General features: G+C 40.7%; 1 protein-coding gene across 1 annotated transcript in view; it reads left to right on the top strand.

The window, feature by feature from the left end:
* Window positions 1-20,711, top strand: part of SULF2 (sulfatase 2) — a 177,098-nt gene that overhangs the window by 141,544 nt on the left and 14,843 nt on the right. The window contains exons 10-13 of the mRNA XM_026086242.1: window positions 2,488-2,616; window positions 3,605-3,661; window positions 4,485-4,614; window positions 14,163-14,370. Coding sequence (XP_025942027.1) covers window positions 2,488-2,616; window positions 3,605-3,661; window positions 4,485-4,614; window positions 14,163-14,370 — 524 coding nt within the window. The remainder of the gene's footprint in view (window positions 1-2,487; window positions 2,617-3,604; window positions 3,662-4,484; window positions 4,615-14,162; window positions 14,371-20,711) is intronic.

The following is a 20,711-nucleotide window of genomic DNA, read 5'->3' as shown; positions in this document are numbered from 1 at the left end:
TTCTAAACAGGAGATGCTTCAATACTCTGCTGAAAAGTGGGGCTATAAAATTCTACAGTTTGGAGCTGAAATGTAGATGAGGTTGGAGTCTATTGAAATCCTAGGTAGACTCGGGTCACTTCTGTAATGTTAAAAGTGACAAAGAATAAGAAGTGTTTCGGTGTCAAAGCTGCCTCTTGGTTTAATAGAAAATCAGACTGGGGACTACCTGTCCTACAGCCTGGATTGGAGGGAAGAGGTTCTTTAGGTAGAAATAAACAGGTTGCTTCAGTACTGAAAGAAGTCTGTGCGCAGCAACAAGTAATTTCAAGTGAGATGGCTTAGCCTCCCGAGAACTTGCTCTTTCTTAAATAAAGAAATACATGTGTGTGTTATAGGTATATATTTATGCCTATACTGTGTATTTCTAATATATATATACACACACACACACATGCACACACACACGTGTGTGTGTGTATTTTTCTTTCTCCCTTCAGTTGCAGTTTTTGGTCTCAAAGAAGAGGCAATGTTAATGTGGCCAAAGCGGACTGAGCTAGTTTTTCTGCAGCATGCAACGCGGGAGGCCAGCCGGCTCATAGTTCACGGATCTTTACACCTAGGCAGGCATAAAACCTGTGAAACTTTCCCATTGAATTTTATTTTTGTGTGGCTTCTGAAGATGAAAAAATATTTTTATTAGAATCACAGGAGTCAGCCTGACAGAGCCTAACAGAACAGAGTCCAGTGCAGTAGAACAAATAGGAAGAACAGGATAAAATACCTTGGAGAGGGAACATGTCAGATAATAAATTTATCCTCCCTTTCAGCCTGAATTTCTTTACATGGTAGAACCCCACTCATCTGTGTTTTGCATAAACCTTATGTTTTTCCTGCAGAGTAATTTTCGTGACTCCCTTTTGATACCAAGGAAGATTTAATAGTAGTCACTGCAGCAAGTCATTACTAAGCTTTCATTTCTATTGCAAAATATGCTACACCACAATTATTAGTAATTAAAATCAAATTAGGTACATCAATTTAATTCATCATCCATGCTCTTGTCAGTGCCTGTTTGCCCGCTCGCTCAAAAAAGGTAGCAATTTATAAATGGTGTATCATTAATTAGTGTGAATTTAGCAGCTTTCTTCTGTCCTGTATCTTGAGCTGGAATTCTGCACTGGCGTATGTAGCAGCCCATCTGGTCCTCTCCTTCCTTTGTGCCTCTAAAGCATAGCAGGGTCAGTCTTGATGCTCAGTGCTGTAGAAGATTGTCTGTATAGCACTATGTTTATTATTTGTTTTTTTCCCCTCCACTTTTTAAAAAAATTGAGCGCCTGCCTTGGTATTTTTTGTAAGAAATAAGAAAAAGAAATGGTGTGCAGCTAACACTATGTATGTATGTGATGATATGGGTTATTACACAACAACATCATAGATGTATTTCAAATAATTTTGTCAGGGACAACATAAACTGAAAGCACTTCTGCAAAACTGGACTGACAGTAAAGACAAGTGACATGATTAGAAATTTGGATATTCTTTTAGCTAGTGAAGTTGGACTGTGCCAGGAACCCTCTCATATTTAGCTGTGGCAGCTCAAGGGGATTTGGGATGGGAACTGTCTTTATTCCTCTGGAGCTGACACCAAGATTTTAACTTAATTTGAGATCAGTTTAAGTTCAAAGGTTGCCATGTTAGCTGTGGTGGCTGAGGAGCATATGCCGCTACTTTGCTAAGTAACAGAGCATGGCAAGCAGCAAGAGCAAACAGCACTGGAGTTTGCGAGTCAAAGCTGTTTGTAAGTGTCTGCAGAATGGATAGTTCTGCACTTGGAAAGGCTGATGTTATCTGAGTTAAAGCTGTTCTTTCCCTTTTGCTTTCTCCATAACTGCTTTCTCCCTTCTTTTTCTTTCCTGACCCCTTACCTTTTTCTGGGTCACATTCTGCATTAACAATCACTTCTAGTTATTTGCTGTGGTAGTTGGCAATGTATTTCTCCCCATGTTCTCTTCAGAACATGCTTGCTATGATGTGAGCTGAGGTACTTATTTCTATACCATATTTTGAAACAGATAAAGCCTGCGCTACATGCCAATTTTACTTTTTAATAAAGTTATCAGCATATTTGGCAGAAACTTTGATTCTGTAAGACACCCAAGGAGGTTTTCAAATGCTTTCTCATGTTTTGAAAGAGTTTTGAACCCTTCTTTGCAATAATTAACTAACTTTGCCTTATGAACTACTTTACATTCTCAAAAATGCTCTGTGCTCAAGTTTAAATCTTCATGTTAGCCCCTCTTGAGGTTATGCAGCTAAGTTCTTTCCGATACTTTACATTTTAGTTCTGTTCAATACCGACTGCATTGGATTTGTGTCCTCTTTTGTTCTTTGCAGCTGTCACAAAATAAGCTTTTTCAGATGCCTGGTCTCTTTGTGGGTGAGCTGGAGTTACTGTAGTTGCTTGGTGACTCTAAACCGGGTTCTTTCTCATACATATTTTTTCAGGAATCCTCACATTGTGTTGAACATTGATCTTGCACCTACAATTCTAGATATTGCCGGACTGGATATTCCATCTGATATGGATGGTAAATCCATTCTAAAACTTCTGGATTCTGAGAGACCAGTGAATAGGTAAGAAATAGAAATGTGCGGGTAAACATGCATGTGTTTTTACAGGATAGGGGACAGGACATCGGGCAAGTATTCAGCAACATGCAGCTAAACTTAAAGGAAAATGTAATAAAATTACCATCTGTATAAGTGCATCATTCATAGGAAAATCTAAAGACCTATTTAGCAATATGTGACTGACCTCATTTATTTATTTTCACTTTGTCAGGTTCATATATTAGCTATATGGGATACAGTTCCTGGGTATACTGAATGTAATCAGTGTAGCAGTGAGTGGGCTGCACATGAAGGTTTTTAGCTCTATGAGTTATAGATTTGAAATGTCTCTGTGGCATCATTTGTAGCAAAGCATTTCATATTGAATAAACTGTAGAATAATTGAGTTGAAAGGATGGGTTGTGTATCAGACTATGATGTAAAGACAGAGGAGCACTCAGAATTACACAGTTATTATTTGAGACCTTCCATCAAAACTTTCATTAGAAAAAGGCTGAGGAAGAGAATTAGACTGGATGCTCGGTAGAGAAAATCAGCAGCTAGTATAAAGGAAAAGGGAAAGAAAGTGATTTGCTTTATAAGTAGTTGGGCGAAGGGAGAGGGGGAACAGGAACAGCTGCTTTAGAATAGGATACTATGGGAATGGTGTGCACATTAAGAGCCCAAACTCGATTCAGGAAATCCTGATTTAATTTGCGATCCTTTGTGATCTAGGACAATTCAGTTAATCCCCTATGCCTTAAAAGTGCTTAGGTTGAAATAGTTGTTATACTGTGGGAATCTGTTGCGAATTATGTCCCTGTGAGAACAAATCTGTTCTATGTTTGTTCATGATTTGCACTGGAAAGGCATACGTGCTTGCTGCATAAAGCTGCGTGTCCCCTGGAGAGGACAATGTGATGTTTCTCATCTGAACTGGGGGTGGGAGAGCAAGCTGGGGCATGATTTGATTACTGTTTTTGTGCAAATTTGTTACTTCTCCTCCTCCCAGGTTCCATTTAAAGAAAAAGATGAAGGTGTGGAGAGACTCGTTCCTAGTGGAGAGGGGGTAAGGAAAGGGTTAATCACAAAGCTCACTCTCTATAAATAGCAGGATACTGAATAGCTAGAGCCAAAGCAGCACTCTACCACGGGCCTAAAGCCATTTAGCGGTGCCAGCAGGGACAGGGCTGCAGGGTGCCTGATGGCAACGGTTGTGCGATAGGAGGGAATGTATGGCCTTTGCCTACAGCCTGCACAAGGTGCCTTTGGGGTGGGGGCGGGGGGTACGCTTGAACGGGGGGTGGAAAGGCATCAGGTTTTGCTCTGACTGCTGCCCTCCACCTTCCTATATGTATCATGGGAGTGTGAATAACCTTTCCTCTCTGGTTGGTGGCCATTCCCTCTGTGCCTTTGCCTTCATACGTAACAGCGGACATGCAAGGTTTGCAGAAAGCAGCCCTGGAGTACTGAGGAAGGTTTGGTCCCTTTCTGTGGACTGTTATCTCCTGCCCAGCAGCCATGTGGCATACTGGTGTGGTGATCTAAACTACATTGTTTAATGAATAATGTTAGTATCTATAGAATACAGAAATCACAGAGCTTTGCCTTTTAGTTTGGAATGGGAGGGGATATGTGCAAGGTATTGGGCTCCGCATGTGTACTCTTCCTAGTTTTGTATGCCTTTGTATGCTGCTTTGGAGCGTGAGATGAGTAATTTGTGTGTTATCAGAGATGATGAGAAGTGCTAGTTTCTCCTGGGCTATTAATTTTTGGCCACCAGCAATGCTGGAGAGCCTGGACGATAGCCTACTGGTCTGAGCCTTTCCAGCAAAATATGTATATTTTGGAATTAACCTTAATGCAGATAAATGGGTTTTTTTTCACTCCAGTAAACTACTGCATAAGAGAGAGAATGAGAAGGTAGATGCCCAAGAAGAAAACTTCCTACCCAAATACCAGCGTGTGAAAGACCTCTGTCAGCGAGCTGAGTATCAAACGGCCTGTGAACAGCTTGGGCAGGTGAGGCATCCGGGCCCTAACTGAATATAAGCAGTCGTATCCAGGCTAACCTTACCACCTCTTGCAGATATGACAATGTCCTTCACTTTGTTGTCAACGCCAGCTTGTCAATCAAGCGGTTCATTTTGTGGCCTTTGCTCAAAACTGTAGTATGGCATTTATGAGACTCGCTGTCAGTCAAGTAATTGCTGATTCAAGTGGCCCTGTATTGATTTCTGACTACTGAGAGAGAACAACCTAGGCTGTTTTAACATTATATTCCCCAGATAGAATGTGGTTTGGGGTTCATTACTGATGAGAAGCTACAGTGAGCCTAACAGATTAGCCTGTTCCAAATGCACATGGCTCCTTTTCTTTGAATTCTTAATTTAATTCATTTCATTATTATTATTTAGATTTGTGTAACAGAGTAGTAACATTCTGTGAAGTCAATATATCCCTGCTCTTAGCAAAAATATATGGTGCAAACATACGCAGTTTTCGACTGCGGGCGGTCTCAGTGTGTATAAGGGGCATGAAGCTGTCTGGTTGTGTGTGTGTGTGTGTGTGTCTTCCTCCTGCTTCTGGCTATACAGATCATGGAATTCAGCACACCTGTGAAATGAGTCCACAGTTCTTTAAGTGTTTGCATCCAATTTATATGCACAAACATTTTCCAGTTGCTCTTTTCCTCCTGTGCTTCTTTGTCATATTTAGTGGACAAAGAGATCATAATGTCCTCTTTTTTTGAAAATACTGAATTTAAAGAAGTACTAACTTTTGTGCAGTAATTTATTGTCATCAGATGTCTAGAGCTGAAATTTTAGATGGGGGGGAGCAAGCCATTGTTTTTTAAATTTGCCACATTCTTTGAGAAATCAGGGGAGAAGTCATTGCTTCTCCTACAACGTCATCCAGTAAGTAGTTTGGGGAAATAAAGCTTTTCTTTTTCCATCAGTATTTTCCCTTTGAGGAGTGTTTCAGCTTCTTCCTTTGGTCGTTTTCTTCCCAATTATTTTAAACATTATTGTAAGGACAGAGGGGAAGTGAGACTTTCCAAGACCACATTGTCACTGAGGCTGTCTTTTTACATAAAGTAACTTAGCCACATTCAGGCTTTCTTGCTATAATTACCACATGTCTCAGTTATGGAAGAGAGGGAGACATCCCTGTATTGTCTGCACACATGCACAGGCTTATATTTTCTTCTGTGGAAAATAAAATATCTTTGACATCTGTGAGAAGGGGGGAAAAAATGTCAACTCTGTACTTAGAATTGCCAATAAATTTCAAAGTGAAGGTGTGCTAATAAGAGGTGTGTGCGCTGCATCCTCATTGTGAGGAGACTGGGAGGAAGAGAATTGTTTTGAACAGTTCAGTCAAACGTAATTGCAAGTGATAGGATGAAATTGAGCAAAAAAGAAATTTAAGTTGGACATCAGGAAAAATTGCCTAACAATCAAGTCAATTAGAGTCTGGGAAGGGCTCTCAAGGGAGTCTCAATCCATCTAACCCCTACTCCAGAGAATATGTCCTCATACTCTGTCTAGACAGCAGAAACAGTGGGAAATGAATGTGCTTATTTGAAGGTAAATTGTCCCTAAATGTAGGTGCACCCAAAAGTCTTTTTCAGAGTGAAGCAAGAATAACTTCTCAAATGACGAATGGTTGTTGTCTGTTTGCTGATGCTGTTCACAGCTCTGCGTAAGAGGTAGAATGTGCCCAAATGAATAACATGACGCTGTCTTGGGGGAGTTTATGTTATACAGATACAGTGGTTACTTTGCAGGTGTCGCCTGACCCTACAGGGCACTTAATTATTGTGCATTTAACAGTATCTGGAGTGTTTAGTACAAGAGATGAATTTTCACGTCCTGGTATAAAGATGAAGAGAAGTCAGGGTCAGGATTTAGCGAAAGCTTGCTAAAGTCATTAGAAGTCTTTCTCTTGACTCCAGTAAGTTTTGGGGAAGCTGCTGCCATGCACAGAGTAGTCTGAGAAGTGCCGGAGAACGTGAAGTGTGAGCAGGAAGACAAGAGAAGCACAAATGGGGGACAAAGACTCAGGAGGGGACTGAATGAGAAGAGACAAGGACAGAGTTTTGAGTAGAGGAGAGGTAAAGAAAGCTATGAATGTGAGATGGAGAACTTGAAATTCCCCTCTGTGAGCATGCAAGTCTGTGAATGCTGTTCTATCGCCACAAAATGCTCTTACTTTGCAAATCTCTGTCACCCTCCTTGACCTATAATTGTTTTGATAAGAGAGCACCAGGATCATGGAGATGAGGTTATTCACACTGTTTAAAACCTTGTTGCATAGTCCATTATGTGGGATTTTTTTGGCAACATAATATATGGAAGTGCTTCCAAGTGCAATGGGAATGTGTGTGTTGCCATGTTTTCTTTTTCGGTTAGTAGGGTTTGGGCTGTGTTAGTTGTTTGCATCCAACAAAGGGTGACTGTAGCCTCAGATGAAAGAGCAGCTCGGCATTTATATTCAAGGATTTAAAAGAGATGAGCTCTTTCTTCCCACATGAAATAAAAAACATTTATCCTGGTACCTAATGGCCTGCACACAAATTCTTTCTGTAGCTCAGCCTTTCATTCTAAACGGGCTGGTAAGTGGAAGCTGACCCACTTTTATCTGGCGGCCTACATTAATGTGCTTTTGTGGAAGCCAATTATGATATCGGCACTGCTCCACAGAGTATTCCCAGCAACTCCTCAGTATCATAACAACAGCTGCACAAAATCTCCCTTTAAGTCATTTGCCAACTTCGTGCGTGTTTGCTAAATATGCGATACCTGCAGCACTGCTGATTGCTATAGGGAGTCTATGCTGTACATTTAAAAATTATGATTTTTGTCTTTAACAGGACTTGGTATAGTACAATAATATTTCTAATTTGCAAAGAAAAATAGCTGCCTGAATTTACATTATTTCCTTTTCAAACCCTTTTCCTTTCAAGGCTTTATTTGCATGCAAATCTAATACAAGTAGAATTTTGCTTTACATAGCATTAAAAAGCTTATTTCATATGACCATTTTCTCCCAAAGAAAATCCAAAATGCAAAAATTTGTGCTTTGTTTCCTGCAGATGTTCTGCAAATGAAAAGTTGATTATACAACCTTCCCTGATTGCTTTGTGCTGTACCAGGATCGTGAAGGGACATTTTCTTTTGTAAGGAAAGACCAAGTGATATGAAGATATCATAAGTAAAAGTATGCCAGAGTAAAAGTATGCCACTTACTCCCTTGGTCCCCCAAATTCTCTGACATAGCATGGCATAGCAACGATGAAAATCATTGTGACTAATGTGTGCTTTCCTACGGCAGTTTCTAAATGGTATCCCTAGATCATATTCCTGCCACCATGGTTATCATTAGCCATTGCCTAGTGCCGAGGCTGGAGCAGTAGAGAAAATGGTTTACATTTTCTTCTTTTCCTGAGGGCCCTGTAGCTTCTGCTCATGTTAGTCAGACCTGGGAAGCTAAATCAGGGATTATAAGGAATTTCTTTAACAATGGGGAAGAAAGTTTTAGATCTCTCTCTCTCTCTCTCTCATGTGGTTCTCCAGTTCTGTTGTAGCTAGCAGAGATATCCTGAGGTTACTAAGGAACTGAGGTTCTGTTCATAACAGTGAAGCATATCAAACCATCTAGAATCCAGATAACATCAGGTGGATCTTTGGAGTTCCTGAATTCCAGTGTGAGTTGCACGTGCTCAGCAGCTTTTGGGATCCAGTTCTTAATTTGTGATTACAACAAGAAATGACTTGTTGATAACTTCATACATTAAAAATTTTATCAGCCAACTGATAACATTGGGAGGCAACTAACCATGAAAATTAAAATCACAGTGATTTATTAAGGACTGTTATTCAAGGATTGTATTCCTTATCAAGAATTATAATTAACAACACTGGTTTCCTCTTTTAGCCAGAAATAGCCTATAATGATGTCCAGAGGCTGTTTTACTTTTATACATTTTTTGCTCATTGTTGCTTCACAAAACCAAGAAATTTGCTTTTCTTGTTAACGGAGGTTTTTTTTTTAACTCCCTGTCAATACAGTAGTGGATGTTGTATGTACCTTGCCAAAGTCAATACTGACACTGAATAAAAAACAAATGCTTAAAATACCCTGACATGAGTAGCAGTGTAGGTTAGCTCAAATGACACCGAGCTAGAGGTCAGGAGACTGGCCTCAGTCTCCGAGCTGTTCCAGGCTTGGTGTGGGACCTCAGACAAATCCGCTCCCCTCTCGGTGCTTCTGCCTCTTCCGTCACCACTAGTCCAATGCCTGGTTAGGCTGCAGGATGCACTCGCTCTTTAGCTTCTGCAGTACCTAACACAGCAGCTGGGACCATCTGATACCACGATACAATTATTATAGTAATAATAAATTAATTATAAAATTATAATGCTTCAGATCAGGTATTCAGCTAAATTTTCATTTGCATGCTAGCTGATTGATCCATCTGCCTCACTTCAGCTATAGCTTATGACATTAGAGAATCCCCAAATTTCCTGTCAATTCCTCTTGTAATTTTAAGGTTTGAGTGATATGTGATGCTTGACAGCTGAACTTCAGCTGAGAGCACAGAGGTCAGATTCTCCAAAAATCATGAGCCAGTGTAATGAAATAATGTCCAGTTGGAATGAAAAAAAAAATAGAAAGTGCTATTTATTCTGCTATTATTATGATTCATCCTTTGCTGATGGATAAATTGGATGAAGGTGCAGAGGAGAAAACCCCAAAATGATAAAAGATTAAGAAAGTAAGGCTTGTGAGGATGAGCTAAGGAACTGGGCACATTCAGTCTATAAAAAAATAGCTGAGGAGAGGGACATCTGTCTGCATGAATCTAAGGGATACTATGCAGAAGACAGGAGCCAATTATTTTCAATCAAGAACAGAGAAGAAGTAGTGTGTATGAGATGGACAAGGGGAAATTCAGGTTCACTGTTTCCTGAAACCTGTAACATCTGAGCAGTAGGACAAGCTGCCAGCCAAAGCTGTAGAATTACCTCTTGTAGAGAAGGGGCTTACGTCTCTCTGCAGATTTTGCTGTATTATCCTGATTAGCCCAGAAAACACAAGGAGCAAACCACAGCAGGGGAGAAAAGCTAATTAAAGCATACTTTTTCATACAAGAAAAAATGTGGACCTACTGCTCAAAAATAAATTTAGACTGGAAGTTAGGATATTTCTAGCCCTTACAGCTGTTCATTTGGAGCTCGCCATCCAATGTGGCAGCAAGAATGGGGTGCAAGAAACACTCACATAAACTAAAGAGGATGAATGCTGCTGAACTGATTTTGTGGGGTTGCTGGCAGTGACAGAGAACTGCATTACCCTGGAGAAACTTTCAATCCTAGAGCCTCTAATCCTAAAACCATTAGGGAGGGAGCCTAGCTAGCAGATCAGACACGATTTCACTTTTCACTTCTCTGTAAGAGGGAATGGTATCCCTTTTCCTTAACAAAAAGAGGAGCTGATGAGACACGATGTGATGGTTTAGGGCTCAGCCCTGAAATCTATTTGTTTTGTCTTCTCTTAGCAGGACTTGTGTGTTTAGCCCTTTTTCCCCAAGAAAAACAACGTCGATTGAGAGAGATTCACTGAGGAAATGAGTGAATTGCATGTAAAATCCTACTGGGAAGGTCATGGCTATTTATTTCTGATTGGGCCTCAAGTAATGACTTTGAATTAACATCTGTAATTACTGTAGTGGCAAGAAGGCTCTGATGCACAATAATGCAAAACCACTTGATGGTGATGGAGGTTGTTAGAGAAATCATGGTTTTCTGACACACAGAAAAATACAACATGTCTTTTTCCATTAGGGGTCATTTGCGTGTTCAAGGTTAATAGTTTTACTGGAGAGAAGCAGGGCATCTCTTGGGTATACAACTGCTGCTGTTAGATTCATGTTACATTGATATTGAAGTCCTAATTTGCTATTATTGATACATGTAGCAGGTAGTTTAGGCTTTGGGGGAGTGTATCTTACAAGCTGTCTTCTCTTTAACTTCACAGCGTACCTTTGAACCAGATTTCTGTTAAGTAGGACTAATTTCTCCATTAAATATAGCCCAGGCTCTTCTGAATCGCGCAGGAATAACTGTGAGTAGCATGTTGCAGTGGGAGGTCGGGTAGAGGATGGAGTGGAAGTGTTAGAACAAGCCCAACGCAGTAGGTGGCAGAAAGCACCAGCACAGCCACTACCTTGGCACTGCTTGCCTAAAGATGGTGGGAAATCTCCAGCTGGAACAGCTTTAATGACTAAATGAGGTGTCTGGAAAGTTTTGCCCAATGTGAGCTTGATGGACTTCAGAATGTATCGCAAAAGCCATTTATCTGATGACTTGAGTAGCTGTTCTGTAAGGCAGCACAGGAAGAAAGAAAGGTTCTTCCTTTGGAGTTTTGACATGAGCTGGGATAAAGATTTTGGGAGAGCTTGTGTTTTCCACTGATCTCTAGTTTGTGTTACAGCTGCCCTCCCTTTCAGGACTTAGCTGCTGCGAGATATTACGAGCTACAGAACCTGAATGAGGAACATATCTTTTGGGCTAATGAGGAAAAGACCTGAAAAGTTGGGGGCAAGTGGTGAACTAAGGGCACTTTGCTTTTTGGATGGCTGAGTTAATCCACTATGTATATATAATTATATATTGGATGGTTATGATTTGTGACTGTGAGCCAGACTATCTCTGGGGCGCTTAGAGTTCTTTATATAGGGACTTAATTATTTAGATGATTACCTCTTATAAAATACTTCAGTTGCTTCCAGGGTTGACATGGGTTTTTGCATGATGTTATGTTGTGCGCTAGATATAAATTTAAAATACCAGAATTCACAATGGTTAAAGCTTCTTGAAGCTTTAAGTCAAGTAGGGATTTTCACAGTTCCGTTTCTACCACTGCCCTTTTCCCTAAGTTTGAAAGCATCCCGTGGGAATGACTACATCTGATATAGCCATGACGTTGACCTACAGAATTTGTTTGTACTTACAAGCAAGCGGGGTAAGTTGTAGGATCCCAGACACATTTTCACACATGCCTGTATCTATTTTGAGGAAAAGTAAGAGCTTGAGATTCTCTTTTTGCTACATGTATTCAACATTTGCTTCTGAAGTGGTTTACATAGTTCTGCATTGCATTCATTCAGCAGTGGGCCTGTTAATGTATACACCATGCCCTTCCAGCAAAGCCTTTAAGATATTTTCACTTTAGCATACAGCTGCCTTGGAAAGCACCAAAAATTAAAGGAATTCTTCTAGTTCACCTGGAGGGGAAAAACAAGCATCACTTGCTTTTTTGACAGGAGATGAAAGAAATGGAGAATAAATATTTTGGGCCACACATCAGGGCATTTATTTACAGTAGTTTTCATCATGGCATTTAATTTTCTCTCTGTTGAATCTGTTGAAAAGGCCTTCATTATTAATATATTGGATATCTACAGCAGAGAGCTCTACTGAGCAGAAAATGCAATTTGTTCATATATTTTCCAAAACAAGATTCATACGAATCAAAATGGGAAACAGCAACAAACATTTTTACAGCTTTTTTCATTGTAAAAGACTCGTTCTAGTAAAATAACTTTTACTTCAAACTGCAGGCTGCATCAGTCCATGTTAGACATTAAAAAAAAAAAAAAAGACTTAGCAGTTTGTTCTTCAAAGACTTTCTTGTTCTGCACCCCTTCTAGCAAAATGTATCCTGCTTTACAGATGAAGACGGTCATGCAGTGATGTAGCTTTTAAATGTCTGAATGTCAGTGTCTGTCACTGATTTCCTATGATTTCTCGTGCTGAAAGTTTAGCCCGGTTTATCTACGTGAGCACAAGGCATGGATCATAAAGGAGATTGGGCATAATACCTGAATGTACGAAATAATTATAGCTCGGGAGACCTGGCATCCAGGTCTCTAAGGAAATGAGTAGACACACTACAAACCTCCAAACTTTTTAAATGAGAGAGGAGCTCACCTTGGATGTACATGAATCAGCTGTGACTGGCCAGTCCAGTGCTGGCTCCTCTTAAATTCTCTACAACACAAGCACAATGTTGCTCTTTTTTTACTTCGCTGTCATGCAGATAACAGGGCAAGTCTCACTGGGAAACGTCCGCTTTGTTGCACAAGCCTGGGAGCACCTCGCTGCGGGAAGAGGTGACTGGCTCTTCCCCACGGAGCTCCCGGCTGGCCGTAAAATGTCATCTCGCTGGAGAGCTATTGCTGTTTTTCTGTCTGTTCTTTTATTTGGAAAATTGTTGATACCCCAGTGAGTCCTGGAGGCACAGATCTAGGATTTTGTAATAGGGAAAGGAGGAACTCCTCTCAAGACTCGGCAAAAAGCTGAAGTCTTCCCAAGTGACTCTATTTAAGGCAGTAATAACAGGTACTGTGTGCCAAAGCCTAGTTTAGTAGCTAGTAGCGTGCTGATAAATAAAAGAGTAGGTAAAATTATTTTGTGGTGCATCTGGGAAGTGGGTAAACACTTTTGTGCCAAACCGAAGGTGGCTGAACTCCCTTGCGCTTGAACACAGCTCTGACTGGAGCAGAAAGGGGCCGATAAGCAGGTGGCTTCAGGTTTTAGGTAACAGAAGGAATCAGGGATTAGAGATGAGATTTTCTCTAGCCTGAGAGAAAGAGGGAGGGATTATCATTTACAGGCATCCCTTTTGGCTCCCCATTAAACTGAATCAAGCCCAAGCATGTTGAATGGGAAAAGCTACTGAGAGAAACCCTCCGGATGGAATTAATCTCATTTAACTACAGACACCCATAGCTGATCCAGTCACCTAGACCCTTTTAAGGACAATGAAGAGAAGCAGGCTCTTCTGTAGGGCAGTCCTTTTCTCATCCCTTTTACATGTCTGCTTTAAGGTGAAATGAATTGTACCCGGCTGCTGCCTGTTCCTCTCCATTAGCTGCAGGTGTCTAGGTAATCAGCTCAGATCAGCTAATTACAAAAAAACGGAATCTACAACTTGAATAAATTCATCCCACCATCAAGCATGTAAACTAGGAAAGAAAAGGAGATTCCTCAGAAAAGTTGCTTCCCTTTTTATAGTGCAGGGGATGAGGCAGAGATTACGTGCAGGCCTGGTTCTGTTTTAATGGAATGATAGTGGCTCTATTTAAGGCAGTAGTGGTACGATAGTGGCAACGGTATGATAGTGGCATCGATTCCTGCAGGCCTGGCAAACACACCTGTTTGTAAGCAGGGATCCTTCTCAGACCTGTGGATGAGTCTTGAAGTTCCTTGGTTCATCCCACAGGTCTCTCTTCTGGGACTTGTCACCTTCATGTTTTTAGCAGTAATACTGATTTTATTAAGCAATTCCCATTGTTCTGCCTCCGAGAAACAAATGCAAGAGTGTTCCAGAGAGTTCCTGTTTTGTCTGAGAATGGAACATGATAAGAAATTGGTTTTGGTCGTAGGCAATAGATAAGTCCCAACTTACTATAATGAGGAACCGCTGCTAGATCACAGCAGCTGACTGTTAGACAATATAGAGTTCAAGGCAGAGTTTTATTGATCAAATGTTTCTTCCAGAAATGGCAGTGTGTGGAAGATGCCAGTGGGAAGCTCAAGCTACACAAGTGCAAGGGAATGGCAAACTTGGCAGCTGCAGGCAACAGCAAAGGCACCTCAAACCTTTTGCCCAAGTATTACAACAGGAATAGTGAAGACTGCAATTGTGAAGAGAACGAATACAAGCTGAGCCATGTCGGACGGAGGAAGAAACTCTTTTCCAAGAAGAGTAAGTTAACCCACTATGTCTTCTGTTTCTGCCTTAGAAAACTGTTACGAGTTTGTTCGCAAGCACCCATAATTGTCCTGATTTTCATGGACATTGAACACCTGCAGATGTCATTGAAGACCAGGCTATTTGTTATGCATCTAAATATGAAGCTGGGTATCTCCTACTGGACAATCAGACTTGAAAATATCCTCAGTTTGTAGGAAGAGTAATGTTTTGATCGAAAATAGGGCCATATATTTCTTTTGAAACTAGAAATTGCCATACGCACACTGAAGTCGCAAGCAGCCCATCCTTACATAGGTCATAAAATATGAACAGTGTTTTATAGCAAGTACTCAAATTTTCAGTAGATACTGCAGTGCTTTGGGCCATTACTGCAGTAATTTATTTTTAATAAGGATGTGTGCACTTTGTTACAGAAGCCGCTTGCTTCTAACATCTTTTCCTTATGCTCAGTCAGCAGAGCCAAGGCTGACTTTTAACCAGAGATCACATCCAAAGGGGATGAGTCTGTTTCTAGTTTCCTTGGCACAGAGCAGGTGCTTTTTTCAGAAAGCCCTTTCCACTGGCTCTGTTTTAAACCTTAGGCTAACATCTATATTTGAAGTACATAGTCTAATTATAGATTAAAGACGCAAATGGCAGCACAGAATTATTATTCACTTGTAATGTTTCTTTCGTCTCACTCCACAAATGCAGAGCCTTAATTATTTAGCAGATTAGTCTTTCTCTATAATGACCTGGCACAAGCTTCAAACAGAGAGTTTAAATTGATTTTCTCCCATTATATTTGCCTTGCAAGCTGATTAGTACCTACTAAGCTAATTTTTAGTTGAAAAAAATTATTGGTTCCAGGATGAAATTACTCAACTATACTTGCTGTTTACATATGTGGCACAGCAGATAATCTTTAAATAACACTAGAGGTTGCAGTTCAGTTAATTTTTTTTGTTTTTAGTAAGTCACAAAAAAGAAAGTTCAGTTATGGGGAGTCAAATAACAGGAGTAGATCGAAGGCACTTAAATGTGAAGAGGAAAACAATTTAAGTGAGGGCAACATAGTGCTATCTAATAATACTTAACACTTATTTAAGTACTTTTCATCTGCAATATGCTTCCTAAACATTAACTAATTTTCACAACATCCAGAGGAGGTGATTAAGTGTATAATTACCTTTAGTTTATGTATGAAGGAGGTTGAGGCAAAGAAGTGAAGGTTGCAAAGATACCATCAGCAGAGCGATCGGAACATCTTTTCCCCAGGGTTCTGCTCAGAAGAGGCAGAGTTTGTACTGTACCCTTCAGCTCACCGTGCCTCCTTGAACCACAAGGCATAAGCTTAAGCAGCATAAGATAGGATCTTGGCAATCGTGTTCCCATTGCTTGTGTCTTGAGTAAAATAATTGACTACAGATGCTTTATCTTTCCCTCTGCCCACATGCGGGGTGTGGTACACAGTGGAAGAGGTTAGCTTAGACCTGTTGACACAGACTGGTTTGGTGTTGGCTATTCTTTCACATTCGCTTACCTAATAAATCACATGCTGAAAGGACATGAACATAAAGCAATACAAGTCAAGGTAGCATACCAGGGATTTTTTTTAAACAGCCTACCTAGAAATCTGGCTCAAAATTGTCAAAAGAGATTTGGATTGCAAACTGTCAAAAGAGAAAATAGAGCCTTGCCTTGCTGCCCATCCAGCTAGTGTTCTGCAAATGGTAATAGAGAGTGACCTGGATTTTGATGTTGTGTGTGGGTATCTTATGTCCCATTTCATGAGTCCCGGGATGGGAGATAAAGTGTAGTCTGTGTTGGGTTGCACAGTTCTGAGGGAGCCCTTGGGATTCTGGTACTCGAAGTCCGATGAATGCAGGGTGTCATGCGGCAGCCCTACTTGAATGCCAGCAAATGCTTTTTGTCAGATTGAACAAGAAGTAAACAGAAAATTAAAGTTTCAAACTAGAATAGGCCCTGTCTACATTAATGCTTTGGTTCATAGCAATAGTGTGGTTTTGAAGGGAATCTCCTGATCATTCCCTTTTCCCATGCGCAGCAGGGATGCGTTTGCAGAGCAATTTTGTTGCGTTTTAATCTACAGTCGCTTGCAGAAAACTCAGTTGGAAGCTCTGCTGCTGCAGTGCATCAAGTGTGTTCCAGCCCCCGATGGGGTACGAGGACGAGTCTTTTGGAAAGATTGAAACCACTCGTGCATGGTGAGGATGTATGGCCAAGCGGACCAGACCAAATGTAGCCCAAAGTTACCACCCTGCCACAGGCCACATAAATTTTAGATAGAGGGGCCTGAGCACCAAATGCTTTGATAAACAAATTGCTTTCTAATGTAGGTATGGCCCAGATGCCTGCTCAGGTGCAGCAGTGCCTTTAGCAAGTGAGAATATTTTCTAAATTGAATAAATTCAGTAGCAAACAGTCATGCTGTGAACATACTATCTGGGCCGTGTACAACCCACCTGCGAAGCTTTTACGTGCTAGAATCACAGAAGCATTAACGTTTGGTATATCTGCTTTTGGGTGTCAGGAATATTTTACAATATTTATATTTCTCTGTCCTCTTTGGTGTGTTTTTGTTTTTATAAGAAAGATGAAGCAAAGCTTTGCAATAGGAGGAAAGTTTAAAAGTGATGGTGGGCTGTGTTGTGGTCTATTAGGTTTTCTTGCTGTGAATTTGATCTTTTCCTACTGTGATGAGCAAGTACATGTGATTAACGGAGTTACTTAGCTGCATGCAGAGAAATGATAGGCCACATAGGTCTGTAAACAAGAAACAGAAGTCTGTGAAAAGGGGCTAGTACATTTTTACTCCAGTTTTCATGGTGATGTTTTTCTTTTGAGGTAGTATCAGTGTTGTAGCAAAATCCCTGTGTTTTAAGACCTGACTTTATTTGCTATGCAAAATACCTGAATGACAATTACTTTAAAGAGAATGAAGTAGAATTTTAAATGGCAGTTGTAGGAAACTGGATATCAGAAGATTTCTTTTTCTCCTTGAAATATCTAAGGACACAGATTCAAGATAAGATTCTTGAAGTCCCTATGTGCCTAATGCTTAAGAAAAATCACCTTCATCCCTCTATCCATATTTCTAGACACTTGAGATATCTTTAAAAAATTAACTTTAAAGTGCCTAGTTTTCCTTTGGTGTTGTTTAAAAAAGGTGCTGCTTCTCTACTAAATTCTGGAAATCTCAAGTTGGTATTCATAAGGCTAGTGGTGGATTTTTTCCTTGTGGCACATGTTTAGCAGCGGATTCCTTGCTTACTGGCTCATTCCATGGTCATTTATGGTGCTGGAAAATACATCGGATCCAAACCACCTACACAGAATAAGTAGCAATGGGGAAGACCAAGAGTCCTCTGTCTTCTGCTAATGCTCCTGCTGAGCAGTGATGTTTCTGCTTTGGGGGAGTTGCCATACCATAGTTGCAGTTGGTTATGGTCTTCTCAGTTATCCCTGAGAGAACTATCATTTCTGAATGATCTCAGTGTTTAATCATGAATTTGGCAGCTGCAAAATAAGTAATAAGGCTTGAGTGTTGAGGATTTGCGAAGAGTTAAACTTGCCCAGCCTTCAAGGTTTATATTTATGTCAGATATGAAGTTTATGGTTTTATAATAAAGCATTGCCTCACTTTATTCAATTGAATGATAATTTCAGATACTGCAATTCATGCTTTCACTCTCCAGTGTTGAAACCTGAGATGCTACCAAAAAATAGCTCTAAAAAATCAGGTGGGTATGAGTCCCTAGACTGCCTGAGGAAATCTGGACCAGAACAGTATACTTTCTTCCAGGCTCCAGAGACGACGAGCATGCTTTTCAAGTGATTCAAGAAGACAAAGCAGGGATGACTATGGCACTGAGAAGTGGTTAGCTTCATTAGGCTGAAATTGCTCCAGGCTCCACTTCCAGATTCAGTTTTGAGGATGTAACATTTTAGCAGTACCATCTCTAAAATAGCTGGCTTCTGCAAGACCAGAGAAAGAAGTACAGGGACTCTCAGAACTTACCAAAGCTAAACTTCAGTAGTTTGAAAAGGGGAGTACAGGTATTTTGAGCCAAATGTTTAGTAGCCCTGGATCTACTTTGTGGGTTATGTGTGTAGGCAAATGATCCGGAGAGCAAAGCTTAACACTGAGGGAGAATAAAATGATTAGCCTGGAATTTATACCACTTTGCAGGTGGGAGAGCACAGGTGAATATTGATCTTATTAAATATTTCAACCATTTCCTCTGAAAATGATAGTTTGGTACTAATCACAGCTCTGTGGGTAGAGCATCGTGACAATGCGATACGAGAAGTCCTTCAGGAGCTGTCTCGCTCGGGACCAATTTGTTCTCTACCAGGTTGGATCAGGATTGGCTACAAGGGCAAAGTAACTCTCCTGGGCTTTTGTTCTTCAGGACATGTGCAGGCTGCAGTTCCCTGCGGCTATGTGCTGAGCTGGATTGGCATGTTAGAATTGGAAGGAAGGTAAATTGTTAGTTGGCTGGTCTTGACAAGATGAAATGAGGGAACAATTAAAGAAATGGGAATTTGGGAATTTACACGTTGAATATAATTGTTAGGGTGTAGGTTTTTGGAACTTCCTCTTACTTCTGAAAAGATTGCAGTTTCCTTGTCATTTATTCAGACATTTCCTGAATGGGTGCCTGAAATAAGTTCTTTGGTTTGGGTTGGGTTTTTTTTCTGCTCCCCCTCTCCACCCAAGCTGTGACTCACCTGGCTTAATATCAGCAACAAACTTTGAGCCACAGGTGGAAAATGTGTTGAGCCAGACAATCCAGCTGGTTTTCTACTTTGTGTGTGTGGTGCTGACAAGAATTTGGTGCTGGGACCAGTTTCAGGTGGGAAGAGATGTTTGTTTCTCTTCCCAAAATCTTCAAAATGGCTTTTGAGACTCTGATCCATTTGGAATTCATATAAGGATTCTTGAAAAAAGTCAGCGTGTGTCAATGCCAAAGGACGCTGGCTGATGTGAATATTTCTTTTGTCAATTTTGGCTGCGTTCTACCTCCATTGCTTTTTTCTCTGCTTGTTTTCTGTGGAGATTATCCCGTAGAGAAAGTTGGCTATTTTATGGAGCTTGGAATTGCAAGAAAATTGGTCTTCTCATTTGGCTCAATGATGGCGTTTTTTCTTCATCAGATTGCAGAAGTCAGTCCCATTCTAGTGCGATTTGCTGTTTCAGCTCTGTGTAGAGGAGAGATGACGAGAGGAGCCAAGAGACCTGCTTGTTTCCGGTAATGTCATAGATGATTCCAAACCACGTATATGGAGCAAAAGAATCGAGCATTGCGCAGGTGGAAAAAGTGAGGCTGTGCTGTTGTATTTTGTGTGGTTGTACTTTTTTCTCGAGGAACGCGATGGCCTGCCTAATGTAATGAGTGACTCTGAGCAACTGTTGACAATGAGTAGAAAATAGTGGCCAGAGGTGGACCCTATCCCATGCTAGGGAAGTTTAGATACGGATTTAGACTCCATAACTAAGGTATATTCTTGCAGTTCCAGAACAAACAGAAGAAGAACTTTGGGGATTTATGCTGGGACAAAGAAGTTTTGAAAGCAGTAATGGCAAAAAAATCACATCTCAAACTGTGTAGCGATAATGGGTAGCAAATGTTTCGTTTTGATTTTGGACTGCAAATGCAGAGGCAAAGTCTGAGGGACTGCACAGCACTGGAGGGTGCTGCTGGGTATAGAAACTCACTGTCTAGTCCATATATCAGAAAAATAGAAAAGAAGTAGAAGTGGCTGAAGGTAGAGATTCAGGTATTAACCCCTCTCCGTAGAATAAAGCATCTTACCTTGAAGAAGGAGCATGGAATTGAGAAAAGTGTCAGGCTGAACACTGGGAATACTTCCTGTTGAAACTTGGGACAAATCTGGGGAAGCGTTGCAGGCATTCTATCACGGGAGCAGTTGTCACTAGGCAATAGCAACCTTTAGAGATCTGGCCTGGCAGGGTGACCTACCACCCTGCTGTTTGTAACTGTCAGGTTTAGTTTTTAAGGTCTTACTGCCATCTGGTGACTTCGGGGGGAAAAGCAGAATTTCTTTGAAAGAGCTGTTTACTCTCAAAGTGATATTGTATGAATACGTTTTTTTTCCTTTCCCTCCTGCCATCCCTCTGCATTTGGATTATATCAGCCCTTCTCTCTCATGTTTTAAGGTACTATCTATCCTTGCAAAAGGTAATGAGGCGGCAGCTCTGAGGACAGCTGCAACAAGCACCATCTCTCATTCAGTTAATTCCAAATGCCACGGTATAGGCTTTTTTTTCTAAGAACCACAAAGGCGACCAAATTGTAACATGCTGT

Source organism: Apteryx rowi, unplaced genomic scaffold, assembly GCF_003343035.1.
Source record: "Apteryx rowi isolate R43461 unplaced genomic scaffold, aptRow1 scaffold_0, whole genome shotgun sequence".
NCBI lineage: Eukaryota > Metazoa > Chordata > Aves > Apterygiformes > Apterygidae > Apteryx > Apteryx rowi.
The sequence above is the reverse complement of the archived record's forward strand: the minus strand, read 5'-3'. Positions and strand labels throughout refer to the sequence as shown.